This window comes from Gadus chalcogrammus, chromosome 5 (assembly GCF_026213295.1).
Source record: "Gadus chalcogrammus isolate NIFS_2021 chromosome 5, NIFS_Gcha_1.0, whole genome shotgun sequence".
In the NCBI taxonomy this organism is placed as follows: domain Eukaryota; kingdom Metazoa; phylum Chordata; class Actinopteri; order Gadiformes; family Gadidae; genus Gadus; species Gadus chalcogrammus.
In genome coordinates, this window is record NC_079416.1 from 18372281 (window position 1) to 18393159 (window position 20879).

Below are 20879 nucleotides of genomic sequence, written 5' to 3' on the forward strand. Positions count from 1 at the left end.
CCCCCACACATAAAACAGTCAGACACCATTACAACCTTCAAGTCGCAACTCAAAACTCACCTGTTCAAACTCGCACACAACGTCTAACTGATCACTGTTTTGATTGTTTGTTTGTTTTGTCTTTTTGATTGATTTATTTTTTGTTTTATTTTTTTCCACAATGTCTTGTTTTTCAACTGGACACGCCGATACGTGCGTAAATGTTGACATTCGTAAAAATGTCACGCGAGTAAAGAAGGCCCTTATCAATAACGGGAACAATATTATTTGCAGCATGTAGGCCTAGTGGTGATGGTTGAGACGATGAGAACATCACAAATGACAATCTTTTCATGGGTTGAATCTGCAAAAAGGATTTGGTTGCCCTCTGCTGGCCTGACCGGTGCCTTTTTCTTTTTTACCAGATTATCAATTGATTGACTTGTGATATCTATAGGGAAGAACAGTCAGTCGATACATTATAATAACTTAATTCATTAGGCGTTTTATTATAACTAACAAATCAATCAATGCTATCAATATAATATCACTTATGGGAGATGTTCAATGATTATGGGAATTTGCAAACACAGCTCAGAAACAGATGGTGACACAATCTTTAATCTCTTCACACAAATTCACTTTGTCAGAGGCGCCCAGGCTGAAATGTCAATCAGTTCCACAACTAGCCTGGTGTCTCTCAACGTGCACTCAGACCGGCCTTGTGGAACAAGATAAAACATGCAAGACACAATGGTAGGCCTTCCCGTTTCACTTCTGAGGAAGAACGTGACCCACATTCACGGCTCCAGTTCATGGTTTGCATTAGAACTATGTGGTTGAATTTGTTGCTTAACGGTAACTAGACTAACCATGAAATTATATCAACCCTAAAAGCCTCCACACTGGCAGTCTCACTGTAAGTAATCGTTTATATTGACTTTTATTTAGTTTTGTATTCATTTTAATTATACATCAAAGCGAGACACCTACTTTTAGACTTTTTGGAACAGGATTTGTTGGTTTCATCATAAATTTTCTTTTTCTCTTGCAATTTGTTGATATTTTGTCTGAAGTGCTTACAGGGGAGGATTCCTCAGTCTTTTGTCGAGTGATTTGGCCACCAGTTAAAGCTATCCCTTCCATAGGCCATATAGTGAAACTGGATGAACGCGGATAGTGGCATACATTAAGATTTAAAGCGTTGATTCATACTGTTTTTCACTAAACAAACTCCGTAAACATACAACGTTCAGTACATCAACAGGTGATTCATTTTCATCAAATGTAATATCAGCGATTATCCTTTCTGTTTCGTGGTGTTATGAACCCGTCATAATTACAATTCATAATAAGTTGTGATTGAGTTCCAGTTGATTTCGGCCTTAACCGTCCTACAGCAAAGTCGTACAAGCAGGATTTTCTAATTCCATGACGAATACTATTCAATCACTTATATTTATGGGGAAACTTATGGACTGGTACTCGGGCAGGAATAGAGTATTTTTTATCTACACATATGTACTAAACTACTTCTGATTTAAGTTACTTAACAGTTCATTTAAGTTTGTTTTAGTGCATCTTAATGGAGCTCAAAATTAATAAATCAACCTGAATCAAATCAAATGAAGGGATTTGGATGTTATCACGATAAAGGAGTGCAGATGCCTCTAAAAGTATTGAATAAAGCGACCATAAGTGTCACAGTTTAGATGTTACATTCTGTTGGGATTAGGACTATGTTTATATTTTCACTGTACAGTTAAAACATATTCACATGCTTATACCCACCTTGGGATATTCTCCTCTCCTGATCACCACAGGATCATAGGTCAAGATTTGACATGCTGTAATTCCACGCCCTAAGATGGCTCTTTGAAAGATTGATCACATGAAAGGCCATGAATCTCTCTCCCGCTCTCTGAATAATTAACGGCTCCTAGGTTGTCAATTGATTAGTAAGAGCTGTGTGTGTAGTCAGAGATGTGTGTGTAACTTTGTTGAGCTTCAAAACTCTTACTCACTGCTCGCTCCCTTCCCTGCTTCAGACAACCCCCCCACATCTGTCTCTCTGCCTCTCTCTCTCTGCCCCTCTCTCTCTCTCTCTCTCTCTCTCTCTCTCTGCCCCTCTCTCTCTCTCTCTCTCTCTCTCTCTCTCTCTCTCTCTCTCCTCTTCGTCAAAAGGATTTGATTCTGTATTCAGTTCTCTCTCTCTCTCCCTCCCCCTCTCTCCCTCCCCCTCCCTCCCTCCCTCCCCCCCTCTCCCCCCTTCCCTCCCCCCTCTTCCCCCCTCCCTTCAGAACTCGATCTTGCAGGCGGGGAAGGTCTCGTCCTGCATGGCCACGGTGCTGTTGGAGCCGAGCACCACCACGTCCAGCTCCTTCTGCCGCTCCACCGTCTGCTGGTACCAGGCCTGCATGGCCGCCGACTCGAACGTGGGGATCACCGTCACCTCGGGGGGGGGGGGGGGGGGGATACAGGATGAGGAAGGGTGTGTGACTGTGTCAGAACCAGCTTTTCCCCACCAGAACGGATACCTCTTCGTCAACAGCAAACCACACATTTAGTTCACCTCTGATCTCCTATCACTATTATTACTAAGACGAATGGTTTGTTTTGTAGTGGCATTTCAAACACAACCAGGTGAGGCTTCCTTTTTTAACTAGAAATCCACCAAAAGTGAATACTAAACGCTGTGGTTTGTGGTTAGGGTTAGGAAGAGGATCCATGGAACCAGCTCACGGAGGCGTACTGTACTGGGTGGACTGGGACGCTAGAGGCTGTCATGGAAACGGTGCCAGCACCCCCAGCAGCAAATCAGCGTCCAACGGCGTCCAACGGCATCCAACGGCGTCCAACGGTTGGATTACGAAAGTCATAATAAAGTATTTCCTGTTCGTTTCCTTTAGTATGCCGCTTTATGAACCTTGGAGCTGTCCTTTATGATTGATCAACCTGCTAATAAGTCCCAGCTGCTTCAACACACCGAGAAGTTTAGAGATTTCAATTATTACAATCTTCTGCTTCGGGAATATTTTTTTACTCAAATTTGAATTTCTTTGAAAGGCCGACTTGATTGGATCGGATGCGCCTCTTACCTGCGCGGCCTCGCTCCAGGTGGCCTTGCCGTCCAACAGCGCGTCCAGCGTCGGCCTCATCAGCTCCTCCCTCTCCGGCCCGTCCCCGCTGATGATGTAGCAGGAGGAGAGCACGCGTGTGAAGAAGTCCACGTCGACCGTGGCGGAGGACGCTCCGGAGGGGAGGTAGGCCAGGTCCACGTGCACGCTGAGCGGCCCCTCGCAGCCCGGCTGCCCTGGTTCTGTCGGGGGAAGAAGGTTCCACGGGCAGACTGTGGCTGTGACTACTGCAGCGGCTTCAACCTTTGTACGTCGTTGACCTGCAGCTTGTGATTAGGACCGCAGAGTCCCTCACCAGCTTTCGCAAAGGACTCAAGTCTGCTGTTCGGAGTTCACCTAGACTCTGCATAGCCACTCCGTCCCGCCCCTTCTACGTGTTGTACGTCCTGGCACTTAATGTACGCACTTATTGTGTGTTGTATTTAGTTGTAGTACGTAGTTATGTAGCATCTTATCCTAGCTATCTTTGTTGTGTACGGGGAAAGGGTTAACCTAGCGATTGTTAGTGCTTGGCACTTGGTTCTATGAACATCCTCACTGTACGGACAGCGATATATTGTTTCACCTTCTTATGACAAATGCACTTATTGTAAGTCGCTTTGCATAAAAGCGCCTTCTAAATGCCATGAATGTTAATGTAAATCTAAATGATAAATAAGTAAAGAATAATGGAGTTATCATAAATTGGTGAATAGGTAAGAGAATTAAGCACATCATGGTTTAAGAGGAGAACAAGCTGGACGAGTCCCCAAGAAGACGGACGGAAGATTGAAGTATGGCGTCTTACCAGGGCTGGCTGAAGCTTTGGCCGGTGCGGTCTTAGTTCCAGAGGTACGAGGGGGTCCTCTCCCTAGCCCACCGCCGAGCCCCCCCGCCCCCCTGCTCTTCCCTCCCTGGGCTGACCCTCCTGTCGGCCCGGCCCGGAGGGAGGCCTCCGATACCTGGGGAGGAAGGCGATACACATGTTGTCATGTTGTGACCGTTGAAGTGTCTTCCCTTGCTCCAACAGTACTGTAAATGTCTGCGGCTTTGCAGATTTTTGGATGGAGGCTAAAGTGCAGCTTTGTGCCACAGGTAATATGCCACACTCTTTCATCCACATGGGTTTTATCTCTACGGACAAAGCAGTATGAAAGGGGAAGGGGTGCAATACCAACGAGCTGAGTCACAGATCACATTTTTCAACATAGTGTAGCATCGCAAAGCCACCTTGCTGTAAACAAAATGCGCCCCGATAAAGTAAAAGTCTCCACTCACCCCTGTGTATTTTTTCCCTCTCGTTCCCGCCGTTTTGGCCCCCCTGCCGTGGACCTCGGGGTCCGACTGAGGAACCGGCATGCAGGAGTCTGGCTGCGGGGGCGGCGGGGGTCCGTCCCTCAAAGGGGCCGGCGGGGGGTCGGGAGGGAGGATCTGGTGGGTGTGGGGGTCGTGGAGGGAGCTGGTCGGCTCGCTGCACGACTCGTCCTCGTCTGAATCCAGACCCCCGTCCGCCGTGGTCGAGGGGCAGTCTTCGGTGCACTGGGGGGCGTTTGATTCGCTGAGCGACATGTCCCGCTGGCTGTTGTTGTTGCCGTGGTGCTGGGGGCCCACCACCACAGCGTTCCCCTCATGCCGGTCACCGGCTGTTGATGCCGGGTCCGTCGGTTTGAAGTGTTTGAACTCGCACGGCGAAACCAGACACAGGTCCACATCATGGGCCTCCGACTCAAAATGGAGGTTGCCGTGGCCTGGGGGCCTTCCCATATCCAAACCCTGGCCCAGAGAGCGGGGCGGTTTCTTCAGTGGTAAAGACATCCCCACCCTAAAATCGGTGTCCACGCAGTGGCTGCCGTTGGACACGGAGTGGTGCAGACTGTCCTCCCCGTCGCGCTGGCTGACTGCGATCGAGCCCTTCTCATAGGACATGGACAGGGACTCGTCCACCTCGGTCGACTGGGGGGAGATTGCCTCGGCCGGCATGGAGTGCGTGGTGGTGGTGGTGGTGACGGAGGTCGACGGATCAGGGCCCGCCGATTCTTTAAAGGTTCCCAGCGAGAGGGTGGTCAAGTTCTTCTCCCTCGGGTTGAACGTGGTTTGGCCCTCACCCTGGTGACCGTCGACGGCGGAGACCGGAGGCACCGACGGCTGAAGGGCGTCAGTCGGGTCATCCGAGCGAGCCATCTGGCCCTGGAGTCGGCTCAGCTTGTCCCTGTTGCACCACACGTCGCCGGGGGACAGACAGTAGGGAGTGTGGCCCGCGCTGTTGGGCCGAGACTCCGAGGAGGTGTGCCCCACCGTGGCCTCGTCCGGGCTGGCCGTCACCGGGTTGTCCGCTGAGGACCCGGAGGGAGGGCTGCTCTTCAGGGCCCCGTCCAGCAGGGTGTACTCCGTCGGGGTCAGGTCTGTCTGGTCGCTCTGGGAGCACATGTTTAAAGGGCCGGGGAAGCCTTCGACTCTAATTGCCTTGGCTGGCTTCTCGGCCATAACCTCAGCGGGGCCCTTCCCTGTCAGGGAGGTTACAGCTCGGTCTTGATCCAGAACCAGCATCTTGGTCTCACTCTCACCAATTTGAACTCCTATAATCTCGGAGTCATGTCCGACTTCACTGATGGTCACCTCTCGCACGCTTTCTCCCCGAAGCTTGAGAAGTTCCTCTGTGATGTCTTCAGGGGTGGACCTTCTGGATCCAGAGTGGTTCTGGTCTGAGGGGTTGTCTCTCTTGGGCTCCTCGGCAGGGCTCTCTGCCTTGAGGGTTCGGGACAACTCCTCTGTGTTGGAAGGAGCCGACTCTGTCTTCTGGAGTTCATTATTCAGGCTGGCTTTCTTGGCCATCAAATTAGAACCTGTCTTTATCTCTTTTCCTGACGGTTTGTTAGGTTTCTTACCTAGCGTTTTAGTGTCTTTTTTCGCTTCCTTTTTGGGTTTTGTTTTGTTCTCGTTCTGTGGCTTGGAGGGCGGAACCTCCTTCTTCCCTTGTTCCCGTCTCTTAGGACCGCTGTACTCTATCTTCCCCGCCTCCTTGTCTTTTTTCACATCCCTGCCTCCTCCTTTCTTCACCACGTTCTTCTCGGTGGTCGCTGATTTCGGCTTGACGTTTCCGTTTCTGACTTTGTTTTTCTCCGGCCCCTTCTTCCCCTCCTCCTTCAGGGCACTACCGTTCACCACTTTCGCTTTCTCTTTAGCAAGGCCTTCCTTCGCCTCCTCCTTACCCACCCTAGGAGGTACCTCCTTCACACTGTCCTGGCTGGCCGTTCTCTTGGCCTGCTTGTGTTCCTTCTGCACCTCCAGGTCCCCGGTGGTCACGGTGGGCTTCTGGAGGAAGGCCAGGCCCCTGAGCTTCTCCAGCCCTTCCAGGAGCTTCCCTTGTGGAGTGGCGCCAGGGAAGAGCACCCTGACCACCTTCTCCTGAGGACAGGCCGGGTGCCACACCAGGAGGGCGCACACAGAGGTCAGGGCTGGGAGGGGGAAAGCTTGGGTCTGGGAGGAAGGGTTGGATCGGTCGGGCCAGCTCTGCATGAGCGCCTGGTACTCCGGGCTGGCTTTGCCCGGGTGGAGGATGTAGAGCTCCAGCTGGCCCACGCCCATCTTCTGGAACAGAGTCATGGGCTCGATGGGGACCCCTGCTGGTCGGAACATCGGCTGCGGAACTATTTCTAGTTTCTTGAGCAACCTTATGGTCAAAGTCGCCTGATCTGCACTTTTCAGGACACTGTCTACACCTAATAGGGAAACAATACAACCTTTTTGTTTTTGTTGTTGTTGTGGTTGTTGTTATTACTTATAATTAATAATGAGTGCCATTTTTACCATGGATTTCTTCTACTAGAGCAATGCAATTCAAATCAGAGTAAATTCAAAAAATACTATACTACATTAGTAGATTATTGAATACTGTGAAATACATTCTCAGAACTAACGTTCACCTCTTGGCTGACATTATTGGTCTGTTGGTGCGCTTTAATTATGACAGGCTGTATGTTTGACATCAGTCAGTTAAGCTGATGTGACGATGAAGACCTACTTGGCTGCAGGTCCGTGTGCAGGCTGCAGGGGGCGTTGAAGAACACCACGCCCAGCTCCGGGGAGATCAGCCTCTTCGTCAGGTCATCTGCCAACACAGAGCCAAGGGGGGAACACGTGAACGCAGGGGAGGGTGGTGCAGGAGGGTTCAAGGTATCACCTTCATCATCATCGCCACCACCATCCCCAGCACCTACACCACCAGCTTCATTAACCCCACCTCCATCAACACCGCAACCATCATCCCCATCACAACCAACACCATTACCCTCACCATCACCACCACCACCACCACCACCAGTATCACCACCACCCCCACCACTATGACCGTTAACACCTCCACCAGCATCGACACCACCCCCACCACCACCAACCTCACCTTTGCCGTCCGGCCCGCCCAGCTCCATCTCCGCCACCTTCCTCTCCAGGAAGGTGTTGACCCCGGCCAGGCTGCTGGTGCTGATGTGGCTGACCAGCAGGGCGTCCACGCGGTCCAGGTGCCTCACCAGCTTCCAGAAGCAGGCCTGGGCGTCGGAGCCCCCGTCCAGCAGCATGGTGAAGCCGTTGACCGCGAAGAAGGCGCAGTCGCCGCGGCCGGCCGGGAACACGTAGCAGCAGGGCCGCGACAGCTTCAGGAAGCCCACCGTGCCGGGCGGGGGCAGCACCTCGAAGGGGGACGAGGGGTGCAGGGAGCCCGTCACCAGGGACGTGAACTCCCCCAGGGCCTCCATGGCGGGCAGCACCTCCGGGGGGTTGATGCGGAGGGTGGGGTGGCCCGGCGGCTGGCTGCCCGAGAAGGTGTCCCTCCAGGTGCCCACGTTGGGGCAGCTGAGGGTCAGGGTGTACCTGGAGGAACGCCTCCGCGAGAAAAGGGAGGATCCTCTGTCGCTGAGCTGGGGTGGGAATCACACACACACACACACACACACGCACGCAAAAGCACGCACACGCATGCACGCACGTGCACACATAGGCGCACTCACACACATAAACAAGCACTCACACACATACACAAGCACACACAGGCATACACACACACACACACACACACACACACACACACACACACACAAGGCTTAGGAAGATTCTTTGTTTTGCCTAATTTCTTCAAATGACCTCCAGTTCTTCACATTCTCCTCGAGCAGAGAAAGGCGTCCCTGCGCGTTTACTAGTACATCAGTACAGAGCGTTCTGTACTGAGCAGAAAATGGAGTTTGAGCTCAAGTTTAAAGGGCAAGAAAACATGACAAGGAAAGGTCCATATGTCACATGGTCTTCCCTAAACACATGATATAAGCACCATGCCATTGCCTTTCGGGTTCCTTTAGGCCTTGACCCCCAATCTGCCATATTGGATTGTTAAACCTTCTAGAATATTTGGAAACTATGACATTTATTCCGCTCCCGTTTCCCCACTCGGATGGCATCGTGTATGCATTTAGATTGAGGTGTCATGTTTCCCCCTAAGACTCTGAAGGTTATAACCGAACTATAACCAACGTGTGTGTGTGTGGTGTAAGATGAGAGGCTGACCTGCTCTGTGAGGATGCTCCTCAGATGCTGGGAGGAGAAGAGGCCCCTGTGTAACAGCAGATCCCCAGTCTCCTCGACACTCTGCCCGGCCACCACCAGCAGCTTGTGGGCGGAATCACTGTCTAGCAGGCTGCATACCTGAGAGAGAGAGAGAGAGAGAGAGAGAGAGAGAGAGAGAGAGAGAGAGAGAGAGAGAGAGAGAGAGAGAGAGAGAGAGAGAGAGAGAGAGAGAGAGAGAGAGAGAGAGAGAGAGAGAGAGAGAGAGAAATATATATATATATATATATATATATATACATAGAGAGAGAGAGACAGAGAGAGAGAGGTTGCCTTAAATTGATGTCTAAAAAAATTGCACACAACTAGATTTCCAAACTGAATTCTGTATTCATGTGACATGAGCCTTGCTGCCAATTAGAGAATCCCTATTTTAGACCCGCCTCTGTTATTCCCCAAGCCCTTGAGATGATGTCAGGGTTAGACCGAGGGAAGACTGCAGTGACAGCGGCACCTGACGATTATCATCACATTAGATTGTCCTCTAAATGGGGGCTCAAACTGATCTGACGTCCATATTGGATGGCTAACCCCCCCCCCCCCCCCCCCCCACCTCACCTCCGAGTGCACCTGCTCCTGGGCGGGGCTGATCAGCACCTGGGTGTCCAACACACTGGTGCTGTGGCGCAGACACCTGTGACCTGCAGAGAGAGGGAGAGAGGGAGAGGGAGGGAGGGAGGGAGGGAGGGAGGGAGAGGGAGGGAGGGAGGGGGGGAGAGAGAGAGAGAGAGAGAATAGTTGAAGAACAGCAGGCATCCTTGAGCCAGATGCCCTAACCCCCACCTGCTCTTTGATGTATCAGAATTCACTGTAAGTCTCCCAAAAGTGGCTGGATAGTACAAGTAGGAGTAAATAGATGAAACCAGAAAAGAACCAGCAGCTGTGTTGGAACGCAGGAGTGGAGGAGGAGGAGTGACTGGGGAGCTGTGTTGGAACGCACCCCCTCTGAGGAGGAGGAATGACTGAGCAGCTGTGTTGGAACACAGCCCCTCTGAGGAGGAGGAGTGAAGGAGGAGGATTGACTGAGCAGCTGTGTTGGAACGCAGCCCCTCTGAGGAGGAGGAGAGGAGGAGGAGGAGTGACTGAGCAGCTATGTTGGAACGCAGCCCCTCTGAGGAGGAGGAGTGGAGGAGGAGGAGTGACTGAGCAGCTGTGTTGGAATGCAGCCCCTCTGAGGAGGAGGAGAGGAGGAGGAGTGACTGCTCTGAGCCAGTGAGCCCCAGCTGTCTGTCCCGACCGGGACAGGATTAGTGTCTCGGCTAGTGGCTCCTCATCGCCGCTGGGCAGCAGTCAGGCAAAAGCCTTCCTGCCTTTCCTTTTCTGACACGACGGGAAAAACCCAAACAGGAAAGCCCATAAAAGGAAGTGAGGTCAAATTGACTTCCCAGTGTTTGGACTAGATGTCTAGATGCAGCGAACGGAAGTAGAGATGGGATTCTTCCCCCTCCACCTTTCATTCAATATGTTGACTCTTTTTGGGGAGACGTCACGTCCGACCAACTGAAGGGCCTACGTGGGGCTTTAAACATAGCCCGACCCTTTTCCTCAAATCCAATATGTCACTTCATTATAATGTGCCGTTTATAAACCAGCTACTGCTTATCATGTAGTGATATCGTGTTGTACATTCACATTTATTTGTACGTGCTGCGACACACACACACACACACACACACACACACACACACACACACACACACACACACACACACACACACACCCGAGAAAGAAAGTATTGTCTATTGTTACTGAGTGTGAGAGAGGGGCCGCCCATTTTTAACAATCCTCTAAATACCCACCTCCTTTCCTTCCTTCCTTCCTTCCTTCATAGACGATGGAGAACATGCCGCGCACGTTACCATGGGGACGGGCTTCTTCTTCTGCGTCAAATGTTTGTTTTTTGTTTGTGTCCAACCCAGCCTGCCCTGCAACACCGTCACCCCCAGCACCCCCTGCACTACCACCACCTACCCCGCACCCCCAGCACCACCACCACCACCACCACCACCACCACCTCCCTGCCCCCCAAGCACCACCCCCCTGGCCCCCAGCACCACCCCCATCCCCCATCACCACCACCACCCCCCTGGCCCCCATCATCACCACCACCCCCCTGGCCCCCAGCACCACCCCCCTGGCCCCCAGCACCACCCCCAACCCCCCTGGCCCCCAGCACCACCCCCCTGGCCCCCAGCACCACCCCCAACCCCCCTGGCCCCCAGCACCACCCCCCTGGCCCCCATCACCACCCCCATCCCCCTGGCCCCCAGCACCACCCCATCCCCCCTGGCCCCCATCACCACCCCCACCCCTCTGGCCCCCATCACCACCCCCATCCCCCTGGCCCCCAGCACCACCCCCCTGGCCCCCAGCACCACCCCCATCCCCCATCACCACCCCCATCCCCCTGGCCCCCATCACCACCCCCACCCCCCTGGCCCCCAGCACCACCCCCACCCCCCTGGCCCCCAGCACCACCCCCACCCCCCTGGCCCCCAGCACCACCCCCACCCCCCTGGCCCCCAGCACCACCCCCACCCCCCTGGCCCCCAGCACCACCCCCACCCCCCTGGCCCCCATCACCACCCCATCCCCCCTGGCCCCCATCACCACCCCCACCCCCCTGGCCCCCATCACCACCCCCATCCCCCTGGCCCCCATCACCACCCCCACCCCCCTGGCCCCCATCACCACCCCCATCCCCCTGGCCCCCAGCACCACCCCCACCCCCCTGGCCCCCATCACCACCCCCACCCCCCTGGCCCCCAGCACCACCCCCATCCCCCCTGGCCCCCATCACCACGTACCTGGGCCCTTCAGGGACACGATGTGGTGGGTGAGGAACTCCTGGAGGTAGAGGCTCAGGTTACACGACCTCAGGCTCACGTCCCACGACCGGACCCCTGGGAGCAGAGGAGAGGTCACACTCTCACACTCTCACACACACACACATACAAACACACACACACACACACACACACACACACACACACACACACACACACACACACACACACACACACACACACACACATAGCACAAACATAGATGCAGGATTCACACACATACAAAAACACACATATAAACACAAAGAAGGACACACAAACATTTATGCACGTGTAGGCACTCACAAGCACACACACACACACTTATGTGTGTACTATATATATATATATATATATATATATATATATATATATATATATATATGCTATACATATATTCTTCATCTATCCTCTTTTATTGAAAAATATATATATATTTGTATTCTTTTTACTCTTTTTTTGTATAGTACTATTTCAAAATATTTATTTTGCATTGTTAAGGTTGGGACACAAAAATGTCATTGCCAGCTATGACTGCTTGCCTGTTATGTTGTGCATTTGACAAATGAAAGAACTTGAACTTGAATATATGTGCAAACGCACACACACAAACACATATGTATGCACACACACACACACACACACACACACACACACACACACACACACACACACACACACACACACACACACACAATCATTTAATACGAAAAAACACACACAATCACCTACGTATGCACAGACACAGACGAACACTTGTGCATGCACATACATACACAAACACACGCACGTTGCACAAACAGCTCATATGGAGCCCCTTTCAGTGAGATTGAGAAATCCGGACTCTAAGCATAACAATGTGCAGTGTGCATTTTCATTGTGTACATTATCCAACACAGGCGAATCTAAACAGATGTGTTTCCAAGGGACATTTGTTGATGGCATGCAGTGGGAATTGTGCTGACTGCTCAGATTCGCTTAAATATTCCATACAGCAAAACCACGTACCTGAATATGATAAGAATAATAACAAAAAATATCTGAGAGGTAAAAAACTACACGACGTCGAGGCTATAGGCTGGTGTTCGTCACCATAGTCATCCAGGAGGAGCGGCTGATGTTGCCGTTACCAGAGCATCGCTTGTTGACGCAGCCCTGTCTCTGGGTGGATTGCTGCATAAGCATCGGCGTGAAGTCAGTTTACCATCTCTTCCCGTCGTGTATGTGAACGGAGTGGGGAGACGATTCACTGATCCCAGATCGGTATTCTAGCAACGCCATAATTCTGCGAATAACCTCCTTAATAGGTGTCGGACTCCAGAGCCTTACCTCGTTCAATCTCTCTGTGGATGAGTCCGGCTTGGTCCGGGTGACTAATCGGCCCGGTGATGATCAGCAGAGAGTATTTGTGTGCGCAGAAAGGCTCCTCCGGTACAGCCCTCTCCGGCAGCCGGCTAGACGCCATATTGGAAAGTGGTCCTGAGTTATGATGTCATTCAGAAGCACAGTGTGGTGTTTGTATAGTTATAGTTATGATTATGAGGCGTTGGCGCACCTCAGGGACAGTTGGCCAGCCGTGGTTCATGTTTAAACAGTTCCGTTTTACCCCTAGTGTTATAGGGAGTATCACTGAGCCTACATTTAATAATGGTCGATTGCATGATTATTTTGTTAAATGTATTAAAATGTAACGTCCACGTTATTGGAATACATTAATGTTCGATATGTCAAATGGGCCATATTAACTATCGGGCTATGTTTAAACTATCAAATTATCCTATCTAGGCATTCAAACAATTATTCCGAGGCATAAGTTTAGAAAAAATGGATCATATCGTTTATTAATCACGTTATTACACATAGCCTACGCACTTTTTTTTTTTTTTTTTTCCAAAATAAACAAGATCACATAAAGCACTTAAAGGCAAACTATTTCATAGAAATTCGTTTTTCAGACGCTTCCTGGTGTTTTTTTAAATTTATTTTTTATTTCTTCTTTCACAAACACTTGAGGACGTAGAAGTTGCATGCGGTCCCCCGCGTGCACCCGCACAGCGTGCCGATTCGAGCACCTTTACGCACGGCGCATGGCTCCCCAGCGGCACACTGGAACGACGAAAAAAAGACGACATTAAGTAGCCAATTTATGAATTAGTATTGTTTTTAAGTAGTTCTGAGGATCGCATGCAGGATTTTTCCGAAGCCATGCAATAAATCAGTTAGCCCTTGGGCTCACAGAACAAATGCTCTCCACAAGTAGACCTACTGTAGATCTCCACTTTTCTGCGGATGCATTTGATATGACCCTAAACATCGATTATAATAAATGTGTGGTCCAGTAGTGGCAAAGTTTAGGTGAAAAACTAACATGACTCCCACCGCAAATAATTTCATCGCACAACTTATCGTTTAGCTCATGTGTAGTTTAAGAGCTGTGTTAAAAATTGACGTTAATTAGTGATTTTTACATTATTAGTGCTCCAAGAAAAACTCTAGGCTACTTAAAATGCACTCAACGTAGGAGAAAACATATACGGGACAATTTCTCATCGAATGACATCATATGACCACATATTACTATTATAACCTAATCTATTACTATAAATATTACTGTATGTAATATCATGCTTAATCTTACCGAAGGGAGCCAGCCCAGCTTCTTCTCTGAAGGCATCTCTTTGCTGCGGAGTTTCTCCAGAACCTCTTGCAAAGCTTCAATCTGCATAGATAATCCAAATAAATACCCATCACGTTATTAAATAAACCTCATATCAAAATACACATGACGTCGTTTAATAAACCTCATATCCAAATACACATGACAACACCATAAACTAAACACTAACATCCAACTTTGAAATGCAACCATATTTGAGTGTTTCCCAGAAGTCATTAGTGAGCACCACCACCACCACCACCACCAACCTCTCCACTACCACCACCAAAACCCAAACCACCACTGCCTTAACCAAAACCACCACCACCACCAACCCCTCCACCACCACCATAACCACAACCACCGACAACCTCTGCCCCACCCCAACCACCACCAACCTCTCCACCACCACTTCCACCGACCTCTCCACCACACCCACCACCACACCCACCATCCCGTCCAACACCAACACCAACATCTCCCTCGACACCACCACCACCACCACCACCGTCCGGTCCTACACCACCACCACAAACATCTCAACCACCACCACCTACATCTCAACCACCACCACCACCACAGCCATGAACATCTCCACCAACCCCTCCACCACCAAACACCAACACCTCCATCACCACCACCAAGACCCCCACCACCAGCACCACCATCCTCTCCACCTCCACCACCACCCAGACCTCCACCCCCCAGCAGCAGGCGGCGCCTCGGTCCCTCACCAGCTCCTTCTCCTCCTGGGTCTTGGAGGGGTAGTCCAGGGCGCGGGTCTCGAAGGAGGCCTCGTCCCCGCGGGCCCCCAGCAGGGAGGCCCAGAAGCAGCCGGCGGCCAGGAGGAGCATGCAGGCGCTGGTCATGGTCCCGGAGTGTCGGCGAGGTGGCGGAGGGTGGTAGCGGCGAAGGGGGGAGGCGGCGATGTCCAGGCGATGCTCGGCGAAGGGTTCTGAGAGCAGGCGGGGCGCGGCAGGGTTTATAGCCGCCAGGTGACATCAGCCGGCCCTCTGAATTATGGATCGCTCAAACACGTTTAACCCTTGGATGCTTGAATCCACAGTGTCTCCGGTTGGGGAAGAGAGGGGCTGACCCCAAGCTTATGGGGTCAACTGGAGGGGGGGGGGTACCTATGACCTTTGACCTGTTAGTCAGAAAGACATTGATGATGACACGATACGAATCATCGATTGTAAGAATTTAATAATTGTGTAATTGCATCCAAATAATGGAAATAGACAAACCATCTAGCCATCTTCCTTATTTTATTGTCAGTCTGTGATACTGCCAGATAGAGCGCAGGGCTTGAACAGATCATGCATCATCTTTCAGCTCAGTCTCTGTCACCTCTGTAACCAGGGCAGGGCAGGTCGAACCAGACTAACCCCAATCTATAACCAGGATCCAACGTCTTTTGTGTGACTAACCCCCAATTACCGGGAGACTGTGTGTGTGTGTGTGTGTGTGTGTGTGTGTGTGTGTGTGTGTGTGTGTGTGTGTGTGCATGCGCGTGTGCTTGTATGTGTGTGTGTGTGTGTGTGCATGCGCATGTGCTTGTATGTGTGCGTGTGTGTGCATCTGCTTCTATGTGTGCAGGTGTGTGTGTGTGTGTGTGTGTGTGAGTGCGTGTGTGTGTGTCTCCTTGATTTCTCGTTTGCCCAAGGTGTGGTTGACACACAGGAGAAGGGCCACAAACCTAAATTTGTGGTCTGATCTGGTCACCTATCAGAATGTCAAACCATCACCATAATGGTCACCACACCCTCTTTATTAAAAAAATGGAAATAAAGTAGGTGTGTGCACACAAACACACAAAAACAAACGCACACGCACACACACACACACACACACACACACACACACACACACACACAAATAGGGATGAGGGTGTACACAATAAAATCTGCGATCAGTATTATATAAGTGATGAGGCTATGGAGAGAATCATTGGAAATAATTAGAAAAAGTAAACTTATTCCACAATCTCGACAGAATATTTTGTTAACACATAGGCCTACAAATATCTGACAATTATTTTTTGATCAGCGTGAGTATGTTGTGTGGGATGTTGTCACCATGGGGATTGTCTCTGGACTGGTCAAGTTCATTATTTAGTTGATGTAATTTCATCGCAAAGCCTACAGGGGGCAGCAGCGCATAAAACCAACGTATATTGTATTCCACGGAAGTAAATAAGCGAAGCCCGGAAGTTTACAATCTGAGCCACAGCCTGCAGCAGCCTCGTTAACATTCAAAGCAACACATTAATTTTATTATTTACTCTTCTACAGCGTAACTAACCATGTCTGAAAGAAAAGTCTTGAATGTAAGTTACTGTTAATGCATGTATTCCAATTGTGTTGAAGCAGTTTCATAATCTCCCGTAAATCAACGTTATGCATTCATTTCTAGTAACATGTATTACGCTTTTCAGAACATCTAATATAAATGTATCACATTAATCCATCTGTATCCTAATTCTTATCCATCCACTATTGACATCAGGCAAATGCTTCAACTCCTTCTGACTTTGTTTATGTCCACAGAAATACTATCCGCCAGACTTTGATCCGTCGAAGATCCCCAAGCTCAAACTCCCCAAAGACAGACAATATGTGGTCAGATTGATGGCTCCTTTCAACATGAGGTAAATGCATTCCAAGGCGATCAATAACAACAATGCATTAATGGAGTTCTTATTAAGTGAGGTTTTTAAAACATGTTTGTAGGTGTAAGACTTGTGGCGAGTACATCTACAAGGGAAAGAAGTTCAACGCCCGTAAGGAGACCGTCATGAATGAGCTCTATATGGGACTGCCCATTTTCCGATTCTACATCAAGTGCACTCGCTGCCTTGCTGAAATCACCTTCAAGGTAAAGCCTCTCCAGCTACAACCTCTGATACATTCCTATTTTATAAAAGCAAACGGAGGGAAGTGGAAAAAACGCTTGAGTGGTAGAAATAAGCGTGTGATCTGCGTGTGTGTGACTAAAGAGTTTCCCAGTTGGAGCATACAGACCTGTAAACTAGTTGTGTTTGAAACCGCTTGCTGAGCCTCTTCTCCTCCGTGCAGACGGATCCCGAGAACACAGACTACTCCATGGAACATGGAGCCACCAGGAACTTCCAGGCAGAGAAACTCATCGAGCAAGAAGAAACCAAGATTGTGAGGGACCGCGAGGAGGAGGAACTCAACAACCCCATGAAGGTACTGTGCTTGAACACTTGTTCATGAGCTACAATACAATGTATCTATTGTTGTTATTATCATTAATAATGATGATGATAATTATAATACGCACCTTTTTTCAAAACTGAGTTTTAAAGATTAGAAGTGCTTTGCATGTTAAAACAGTGGGGCCAACAATAAGAAATGGACAATTTTAGAAAAGTAACAACAATATAAACATTCAAATAGTACAACGCCCATCTTTTTAAAGGAAGGAGTGCAGGGAGTGATGAATGTGTTTGGTTCCACAGGTACTGGAGAACCGCACGCGGGACTCCAAGCTGGAGATGGAGGTCCTGGAGAACCTGCAGGAGCTGAAGGAGCTGAACCAGCGGCAGGCTGCTCCGGACTTCGAGGGGATGATCGGCCAGGCCCGGGAGCTGGAGCAGAGGGAGAAGGAGCGGGAAATAGAGGAGGACGAGAGGGAGACGCAGTGAGTCACCGCGCACTGGGTCTCCCTCACTGAGGTTTAGCTCTACTAAACATCATTGGAGCTGGCCCTCCACTCATGTTGAGCATTGCACCTTTTTTACTTTTTTTTTCATATTTTCATATTTTTCATATTTTCTATATATATATTATGTATATATATACAGGGTTTGAGTAAGGGGGGAGCCAGTGGATAGAGAGAGAGAGAGGTCTGGCTCCCATGAAAGCAGCAAACTCAAATATCTGTGGGGCTCTCTGAAAATACAGCAGCATAATATTGTAATTACAAATAAAGCTATTTTCCCTTCCACATACAGAGTAATATTGACGTTAAGTAAGGGATAATAGAACGCGGTCATTATCGGGAAAATAAGCCCAGACAGGGCGAACCGGACACCGACGCGAAACGGAGGTGTCTTGCTTCGATCTGAAGGGGCTTATTTACGACTTATTTTCAACAACTCGGCGCAAAGCCGGTACGTAGTGTGGCTTTACTTTGTACATGTTTTTTATTTATTTCTATATTAAGTGATCTTTCCAATACTACATCTGCAGCTATCTGTTCTGCTCAGAGAACCAGAACCAGAACTGGCAAGACACCCGATGACCATATGCTTTATAATCTAGCATATAGGAGTAATATTTCTCTAAACTGTCCTGTCCTGTCCGCCCCACAGAGAGATGCTGGGCCGTGCGTTGATGAAGAGGCTTCGGGACTCGGACTCGGACTCCGACCAAGAGGAGACGCCCAGCGAAGCCCCGCCCAGGGAGGGCACGCCCAGGGAGGCCCCGCCCCCGGTGTCCAGCGCCGATCGACCCACGGACATCCTCACCACGGTGAAACCCTCAGAGACACAGGTGGGGGTCATTCTACATTGGACTGTATCGCTTTGCAAAAATACTCATATCACATATTTATTTTAAATAACTGGAACTCTGCAGTCTACCTGTAGACCTCCTCTAGCCAGATGGCCGACTCCCTAGCTGATAATTGGTTTTATCGTTGATTAGCAGGATAGTGTAGTGGCTCGGGTGTTCGACGCCCAGCCGTAAGGGACATGGTTTGATTCCCCATGCCCTCAGCCACCCTGTAGGCAGCCTGAGCGAGACCCCCTGAGCCTTCTACCCGGTCCTTAATAACATCTGAACTCACTGCTGGCTGCTCTGGAGAGAAACTAGGGCTGCACAATTTTGGGAAATAATCGAATTGCGATTATTTCGACCGATATTGACATTGCAACTTAGTATGCCATTTTTATTTTTAAAGTTCCTTTTGTTCTGTATTATTCACTAAACAAGCAATAAATCATTCTATAGTATGACCAACACAACATTAGAAGAAGTCAACATATAAACTGCTCTTTCCTTTAGGCCAGGCCTGTGTGTTGAGATGAATTGAAGCATGAATTCATAATATAACATCTTTATTTATTGAATTGTAAACGAAAAATAAATGTTAAAAATACATATTATGTTTATTTTTTCAAATCACGTTCTATTAGATTGCAACGTCGGTTTACTTCGATTAATCGTTCAGCCCTCATAGAAACATCTGCTAAAGGACTGAACCTCGCGCCGTGGTTCCCCGCTCCGCCTCTCTCTCTTAACTTGTGCCTGTTTCCCCCAGGGCCCCTCGGTGGGGGCTGTGAAGAAGGCCAAGGTGGAGCGCTGGGAGAAGAGCGTGGGGAAGCTGGGCGGTGGGGGAGCCCTGTCCTCTCTGGTGGTCAGGAGGAAACCTGCGGCAGCGCCCCCTGCTGGCTGCATCTCCAAACCAGGTGTGACCATGGAACGCATGGAGCACTTAGTACTTATTTACTGCAGCAAGTCACATCAATGACAAGAAACACGCAAAGCTAATTATTAATTAATTTTAAATACAAAAACGACTATATCAGTATGAGTAGGTAAAAAGTAAATGTTATGTGTATGACCAATTCTAGTCATTATCTCTGTATCTGACTGATTCTAATCATTATCTCCCTCTGTGTGACTGGTTCTAGTTACTATTCCCCTGTTTATGACTGGTTCTAGTCATTATCCCCCTGTGTAAGACTGGTTCTAGTCATTACCCCCCTGTGTATGACTGGTTCCAGTCATTACCCCCCTGTGTATGACTGGTTCTAGTCATTACCCCTGTGTATGACTGATACTAATCATTATCCCTGTGTATGACTGGTTCTAGGCATTACCCTTGTGTATGACTGATTCTTGACCATGTGTTTCCAATGTTTCCAGGCCCTAAAGGGATACCAACGGCCAACAGTGTCCCTATGAACGCCGCCCCCCTGGCCGTCCACAGTTCCTCCCTCAGCCTGTTGGGGGCGTACTCGGACAGTGAAAGCGAATGACACGATAGAAAATATATTGCGACCAGCAGAGTTTTCAGGCACTGAACTGTTTTTATGGATGGATGGATTCTGTTATGTATCTCAGTTTAACATCGTGTCTGTGTCCTGCTTCTCTTTCATCTGAAACCATTGCACCTATGGGTTAACTCACTGTCATCTGTTACATGGAAATGTCTGTGAATTTAGTTCAGATATTTTGGTAATAAAATTAAACTTTTGTCCATACTTGTTTAGTTAAAAGTCTTTACTCATGTCACTATTTTAAAGTATATAATTAAATTCCTCACATATTGTAACCTGTAATTGTTCTGATATAATTGTATGTATACAATTATTATTGCGAGTGTGCGTGCGTGGGTGTGTCAATAAAGCAGCAGGTGTGGGTCAATATAGCAACACAATAATGAATCAAGTACTGTAAAGCAGTGACGTTGTCTGTTGAAAGTAGCTAAATATACATATTTGCCTAAAATCCTTGAATTAAATATATATAATATTGGCTAAATGATTGATGTAATATTGGCCCATTTAACAGAGTGTCTAGACCAGGCTGCACGCTGTGTCTGTAACCTCGTTCGAAGGCGTTCTATCACTACGGAATGCATGGAACGGGAAGCTCCAAATAGGCGTTATTAGCGAGAGAGGGCGGGACATTCATTGTTTACTGGCCTAAACACATCATT

At 49.3% G+C, this 20879-nt stretch overlaps 3 protein-coding genes across 5 annotated transcripts; 1 reads left to right on the forward strand and 2 right to left on the reverse strand.

The window, feature by feature from the left end:
- Positions 1-2275: 2275 nt before the first annotated feature.
- On the reverse strand, positions 2276-13144 carry LOC130383114 (microtubule-associated protein 1S-like). 3 transcript variants are annotated; one of them, XM_056591169.1, is made up of 11 exons: positions 12860-12943; positions 12073-12110; positions 11513-11608; positions 9264-9346; positions 8649-8786; positions 7495-8008; positions 7117-7203; positions 4374-6814; positions 3904-4057; positions 3078-3298; positions 2276-2431 (listed from the first exon to the last, which is right to left on the reverse strand). In XM_056591169.1, exons 2-11 carry the CDS (start codon positions 12086-12088, stop codon positions 2276-2278), a joined length of 3906 nt encoding a protein of 1301 aa, XP_056447144.1. In that variant the 5' UTR covers positions 12089-12110; positions 12860-12943. The 3 variants fall into 3 exon arrangements, with proteins under 3 accessions (XP_056447144.1, XP_056447142.1, XP_056447143.1); XM_056591167.1 differs by lacking the exon at positions 12073-12110 and having other exon boundaries at positions 11513-11641; positions 12860-13144; XM_056591168.1 differs by lacking the exon at positions 12073-12110 and having other exon boundaries at positions 12860-13143.
- A 384-nt stretch (positions 13145-13528) lies between these two features.
- Positions 13529-15055, reverse strand: LOC130383226 (cocaine- and amphetamine-regulated transcript protein-like). The gene is made up of 3 exons (XM_056591327.1): positions 14921-15055; positions 14169-14249; positions 13529-13636 (listed from the first exon to the last, which is right to left on the reverse strand). Exons 1-3 carry the CDS (start codon positions 15053-15055, stop codon positions 13529-13531), a joined length of 324 nt encoding a protein of 107 aa, XP_056447302.1.
- A 1328-nt stretch (positions 15056-16383) lies between these two features.
- On the forward strand, positions 16384-20840 carry yju2 (YJU2 splicing factor homolog). The gene is made up of 8 exons (XM_056591071.1): positions 16384-16515; positions 16736-16836; positions 16919-17063; positions 17264-17398; positions 17671-17852; positions 18526-18706; positions 19476-19623; positions 20084-20840. The coding sequence occupies exons 1-8, from the start codon at positions 16492-16494 to the stop codon at positions 20194-20196; spliced, it is 1029 nt and encodes a 342-aa protein (XP_056447046.1). The 5' UTR covers positions 16384-16491; the 3' UTR covers positions 20197-20840.
- The last annotated feature ends 39 nt before the right edge of the window (positions 20841-20879 follow it).